Source organism: Centruroides sculpturatus, unplaced genomic scaffold (genome assembly GCF_000671375.1).
Source record: "Centruroides sculpturatus isolate CEXI.00-Female unplaced genomic scaffold, Cexi_2.0 scaffold485, whole genome shotgun sequence".
Lineage (NCBI taxonomy): Eukaryota > Metazoa > Arthropoda > Arachnida > Scorpiones > Buthidae > Centruroides > Centruroides sculpturatus.
In genome coordinates, this window is record NW_019384760.1 from 346,677 (window position 1) to 353,786 (window position 7,110).

Genomic DNA, 7,110 nt, shown 5'->3' on the forward strand with positions numbered 1-7,110 from the left:
TGATTTCCATTATTTTATGTTTAATTATAAATATCATATATTTAATTATATGAATATTTTATCAGAACCAGAATGGACTGACAGGCAGTACCAATTAGCTATCTGGGCTTTTCAGAAGTGGAAGTATCATCAATTTACCTCATTAAGAGATGATCTCTGGGGAAGTGCAATATTTTTAAAAGAAGCCAATGCTATCAGTGTCGAACTTAAGAAAAAGGTAATTACTTATATTAGATTATATAGTAGCTTTATTTACAATGCAGCAATTAACATATTAAATTTAATTATACATTAAAGTATTATTTAAATTTGTATATAAATATTTTATATAAAGAAATTTAAATATATATTTTTATGAAAAAAAATAAAACTAAAAATATATGAACTTTAGTATATTATTATTATGTTGGGTTTTGTGAGTTATACTCGGTTCACACCGGTGGCTGTGTACTATGCCGGACCACAGTCAAGGCATAGCAACCAAAACAAAACTGAAATTAAATAAGTGTGTCAGTGTGTGTGTGTGTATTCAGGAATTTTCTAACAATATGGCATGTATTCAGTATAGTGGCTTTCTGGCATCTGTATTTGTTTGTGATGCAGTTTAAGATATCTGTGAGGCCTCATATTCTCTCTTTAAGAGGAAAAGTTAGCCTTTCTGTGGATCATTTAGGGTGGTGATTGTTGTAGTTTTGTTAATGTTTCTGTTCTCTTTTGAACACAAACACAACTAGAACAACTCCAATGTGCTTAGAATTATTTATTTTTAAACACCAGTAAGGTTGTTCCTCTAACTCTCTAAGTATTATCTTAATATAGTATAGTTGCTGTTTATTCAATTTCTATGTATAACGTCCTTTAAACTAAAGAATTTTTCTTGGTGGATGATCTTACAGCATTTTGGTTAGAAATTACAGTTTTATTTTAAAAATTTCTAACCAAAATGCTGTAAGATCGTCTACCAAGAAAAATTCTTTGGATTAAAAGGACGTTATACATAGAAATCTCTAAGTATTAGTTTGCAAAAGTGTCCTGATATGGACTGCCCATTGGAATGCTCTGTCATATATAGGTTTTTTTTTTGTTGAACTAGAAAAAGAATGAATGACATATTAAATGGGCAAGCCCAATAATATATTTATGGTATTTTTGTGAGTTGGGGATGATACTAAGCATAAGTCCCAGAATGCACAGAAGTATGGTTCAATTTTAATGAATGGAAACATTGACACAAAGTTAAGGACTGTTTACTGTTTACTCATTATTCATAAGATTGAAGTTGCTAAGCTTTTCAGTTAACTGTAATGATGATTTAATTGATTAAGGATATGATTCTTTGTCCATTGTAATAAGCTTTATACCCATTTTTATGCCAGTATGGTGAGGAGTAATTTGTATTTTTCTATCAGTTTGTTGAGAATAGGTCTCATCTGAATGCCTTTTAATTGCTTGATTGCTCTCAGTTTGGATATAATAAAGGATATTTGCCCTTGACATATATGAAAGCAAGAAAAGCTTTCAAGCTTCTAAGGGATATACTAGAACAGGCATGGCCAACATACGGCCTGCCTAATGAATCTATGCGGCCCGTGATCAATCTTTCAATATTAGCAACTCAAGTCCGAATAGCTTGATGAAAAATTCTGACTCCTAAAAAAATTTCTATCTACAATTTAGTCTCTACGGATGACACCACAATGAGATCTCACACCACCTCAAAATCTTCCTAGGGCAGCCTCTGATTTGGCCTGTGGAAAAAGTTTTCTTTCCAATTCGGCCTGGGAGCAAACACTGTTGGCCACATCTGTACTAGAACCACATCATATATAAAACAAGATGTTTTTGTCTCGGTCATTTGCCTCAAAAACACTCTTGAGCAAGAAGCAACAAATTGTCAACAACAAATTGCATAACAGACTTTTGCCTCTATGAATATTTTGTTATTTTGTGTATACAGATGTCTAAAAAATAAAAAATTTATGAAACTTAAAAATGTCTCTTGCTCAAAATTTTTTTAATACATTCCACTTTGTTCAGGTGAAGACTAAAAATTAATTAGGTTTAAATTAATTAAGTAGTAAATTGAATACATTTGATGAATATTTTGGTTCATTTACAGAGTTCTTAGAATGGCAGAGTTGGTTGAATTCTAAAGTAATGCAAATGCATGATCCAGGTTCCCATACATAAATTTACTTTATTTGTCCAAAATAAGAATGAAATCCTATTTCTTAATAACCAATTTATTTCTACAAAAATTAAAGTAGAAAAGAGGCTAAATTTTTGTACTATACTAAAAGTAGAGCATGGATTAATTCATCTCATTTTTCATTTTCATCTCTAGTTTCATTATCTCTGAGTGTGTCTAAATGCATTGTATATTATATGTTATTTACAAGACTATGTCTTGTTTATAAAACTGTACTGCCTGCTGTGTTACCAGCTTAGAGGTATGAAGGAGTACATGTCAGGAGTTGCAATTTGGCCAGAATATTAGGTGACCAAATCATGCGTGCATAAAAGAAACCAGACTTGTAGGTACTCAGGACTGAGAACTGAGTCAAAATAAATTCAAAATGGCAACACACTCTACAAACTGGCAATAGTGCGAGATTTGCACATGCGTTGCTCATTGGAAATGCAAACGTTTGTTGCAAAATCGAATTTTGACAACGTGTGTTGGGAAGTTCGAAATGAAAAATCGAATTTTGACAAAAGAATCTTTGAAAAAACCCATTTACCTGTCTCATGTTATTCCTGACTTTTGTTTTAACGTACTGACCTTGACTGGTTGATTCGAGATATCTTGTTTTAGCATTGGAACCTTTTTTTGAAGTAGATGGCGCTAGTCATTATAATTTTATATTAAAACTAACTTCTGAAATATAATTTGTTTTTTCTATATTTATTAATGTATATATATTGTTTGTGCAAAATAAAAAAAAAAATAATTTCAGATGATATGATATTTTTTTCAATAACAGGAAATTTTCATTAGGCATTGACAAAAATTTAACCAGTGACATTATTCAATGTTGAGAAATTTCAAAATTGGTTAGGTTAATTTCACCGAAAATGCATCGTGGCCAGCGAAGTTTGAAAGATCACACTTAAAACCAGTGATACCAAAGAAGATTGGAGAATGAGAATGAGATCAGCTTTGAGCATCAAAGCGATTCCACTTAGTAGCAAGTCTCTGAGACATAGTCTTGTTCCAAATACAGCCTTGCCGTTTTACTTGTTTTTTAGCTATAACAGAATTTTATTTACTTACATCATCATTACAGTTTTTCAGGCAATGTCAGGTGTTTAGGTTAATTTATATAGTAAATCATAAAATTATATTTCTTACATTTATGTTTTTGTAAATTAAAATTTTTGAGTTTCTAATATTTTCTTTAATTTTTTTAGGTACTATTTCAGTTTACACTTTTAACTGATACATTATACTCTCCTCTATCACCTGATATGTTACCTGCAGAAGATCTAGAAGAAAGACCATATCCACATACAATTGTAGCTGTGGAAGTTCAAGACTTGAAAAATGGTGCTACTCATTATTGGACATTGAGTAAATTGAGGTAAAACAAGAGAACTTTGTAAAATTATTTATTTATGAAAAGGAAATTTTAATATTAATATTTTATAATGTTTAGACAACGTTTAGAATTAATGAGAGAAATGTATCAAAATGAAGCAGAACTCTCTCCCTCTTCTCCGGATTATAACGTTGAAAGCATTATTGGTGGTGATCCATTTTATGATCGATTTCCCTGGTTCCGTTTAATTGGAAGGTAACTAAAAATTTAGTGGGGTTTTTATATAATTCATAATTTTAAAATGTGCATCATTTTTACTGATTTAGTTATTAATAAGCAGTATAGAAACTCGCTGTTATATTTAAAACATATCAATAATTGTTAATAATTAACTGTCACAAGATTGTATCTTATTGTAAATTGTAATTATGCTTTAAAACATATTTTCATCAGTATTGTGAAATTTTTCTGTAAAAATAATGTTGTTGATGATTTATTGTTTTTATCATTGTTTCATGCCAGATGCATTGCCAATTACACTACCAGGATGACTAATCATTAAAATTATAATAATATTTTCAGATATTAGAAAAGTATTAACCTGGAAATTTTCTGAATCAAAACATTAACATCTTTCCTAATATATTTTACTAATGTTAATATCAAATATTTGAGAATCAGTTGTTTGATAGAAGATTGTTATCTATAATTAACATTTCTCTATATTAACTTTCATTAAAATCATATATATATATTATCTTCCTCATTTTACCTTAATATATTTCAATTTGCATCAATTTTGTTTGCAATATTAAGAACAAAGTTAATATAATGTAATATTTTTTCTAACTCTTTTATGTTTAGTGAATACATTTCACAGTTTTTTTTGTTTTCCTGTTCTTTATGTTATCCTTCAAAGTTTAGATGCTCTTCATTTAATAGTGTCTTATTGTATTATTATTACTAATTATCATCAATACTTATTAAAATAGTTATTTAATTAATTTAAATAAATTTTCAATAAATATTTTGATTATAAATTTAATTTAATTATATCTATTTCAGGGCATTTGTATACATGAGTAATTTGTTGCATCCTGTACCATTAATTCAAAAAGTTGCTATTGTCAATGAGAAGGGTGATATCAAAGGTTATCTTCGTGTCCAGATTCAAGCTGTGATTGGTAAATTAATTTAACTTTATTTAAAATACTTTAAAGTCACTATTGTTCAAATTCTTACTATATTTCTACTGTGTTTTCTCAATTCTTAATTCAAATGTAATATGCATCCAATTTTTGAGATGTCAAAACCTGAAAAAAGTTAGCTTGTGATAATGCACAACTAACTTTCACTGAAAACACAACCACAAAAAGTTAATGTATTTAATATAGTAGATAAATTTTTGAAAAACATGTTATTTTCATTTTTATAGTGCTTCATGATGTTTACATTTTCAAATGTATTTATTTATGATTCCATTATCAAGTACAGAAGATCTGCAGACTTAAACAAAATCAGTATCAGTCACAATTACTGTACAATCAATGTTTTAAAAGTGAGATTTACACAGTATGCATGAGCATGAAATTTATCAGATACATAGTATCACACTGAAATATCTGTATATATGTTCTTTAGCATAATGGATAACTCATTACTTAAACATAGTTTTATAGGAGACTCATCTGCTGGACAACTCACTGTAGTTCAAAAGATTAGCAAATCAAAACCAAAATTAAAATCAAAGTAGTGGAAGAAATGTGTACATGTCTATACTGATGATGTATTAAATGTGAATTTCTGAGCAGTGTGAAGAGCAAATAATGTGAATGTGGTTGTGTTAAGTTGATGTTGTGCCTGATTTTAATGTACACCCTAATTTTTGAGAGCAGAAAAGTCCAAAAAAAAGTGTGCATTAGAATTGAGGAAACGTGGTAATAATTTTAAAGAAATTGATTAAACAACAATTTGATTGCATCCTTATTTGTGAATTGGCATAATTATTATTTTCTCCTTAGTACATATGAAATAAAAAGAGTTGGTTTGTTTTTTCTGAATTTGTACCAGTTTCAACAGAGTTCATGTTTGAGTATATTATTTCTTATTTCATATATCAGTAGTAATAATTCACAAATTACAAAATATTAGCCTGAATATTAATTTATGTTTTTTTCCACTTTTTAAGGGGCAAAAATCACTCTTTCCCTGTATTTGAACTTCTGTTTACATTTGAGTCTGATTAAAGTTTTCTTTAATTTCAATAACTGTCTGTAGTACACATCATACAGAGTTAAACTGACACTAAAATTTTGTGTTGATTTTCAGTTATGCTAAACATAAACTATCTTTAGGAATTAGGTGTTAGGCATGATTGTAAATAATCAGTCAGTCAGATGTTTTTGAACACTCGACTAAATTAAGCTGATCATTTTTATTGTATTCAAGAGAATCAGTCACTTTTGTTAACTTCTACAGAAATTTTACTTTGGTAACTTCTTTATTTTACTGTTAATAGTCTCTCCTAATCAAGAGATTGTCAAAAATTGCAGGAAGATTGGTGAAAATTTACTATAAAATTTATTATATTGTAAAGTGTCAATTGTAATTATAAATTTATGTATTCAATATGATTATGTTTTATACTTTATAAGCTTTATAAAAACTGTTTTTAAACAATTATAAAAAAAAATAAGAGAAGCAAAAATGAAACACACAGTTTTATTTCAGATTGTCGCAAAACTGCAATTTAAAAAAAATAGAACATTGTTCCATATTTTTAAAATAAAATATTTATTTTAAAAATATGAAACAATGTTCTATTTTTAAAATTATATATATTTACCATATACTACATATATTAATATACATAAATATATTATATAATAATATACAGTGGGTGATCGGTTAACGAACATAATCCGTTCCAAGACTTTGTTCGCTATCCGAATTGTTCGTTAACCGATTATCGATTTACATAGATTTCTATGGGAATTTAATTAATTCGTTCTGGAGACCCCCCAAAATAAAAAATATATACATCTTTATTACATTTATTTATACGTAATAATAAAAATACATACATACACAGTCTTGCATTTTTATTAGTCATGCTTTTTTCCGTTTGAAAGGGTTAAAGAATCTGTCTAATGTCGATTGCTTTTCCCTCTTCTTCAGGATTTTTCGTAAGTAATTAATAGCATTGCAATTGTAGAAATCCCCAAGCCTCAACCTGGTTTAGATGCCATTCTAAGACCGTTGTTCTGACATCCTCCCACTTCTTCAAATGATCTTTAATAACAGATATTGGCATTAATCCTCTTTTTCAGAAGAAAACATACCTCGCCGAGATTCTTGGTGTTCTTCATTCAAGAGTTCTTAGCGTTCTTCTATCGTCAGATCCGATTCGGGTTCCATTATGAACTCTTCGATGTTTTTTATTTCTCAGATTTGATTTTTGTTACTCCTTTAGCTGCTTGAGTCTTCTGGATTATACAGTATTTTTCTTAAATAAGATTGAACTGCTGCCTACTGTAGACCTGTTCACGCCATACTGCCCAGCAACATTAGG

General features: G+C 28.8%; 1 protein-coding gene across 1 annotated transcript in view; it reads left to right on the forward strand.

Annotated features, from left to right (window-relative positions):
* The window catches only part of LOC111628794 (kinesin-like protein unc-104), a 219,622-nt gene that overhangs the window by 159,335 nt on the left and 53,177 nt on the right, over positions 1–7,110 (forward strand). The window contains exons 24-27 of the mRNA XM_023372640.1: positions 66–217; positions 3,412–3,581; positions 3,657–3,794; positions 4,605–4,723. Coding sequence (XP_023228408.1) covers positions 66–217; positions 3,412–3,581; positions 3,657–3,794; positions 4,605–4,723 — 579 coding nt within the window. The remainder of the gene's footprint in view (positions 1–65; positions 218–3,411; positions 3,582–3,656; positions 3,795–4,604; positions 4,724–7,110) is intronic.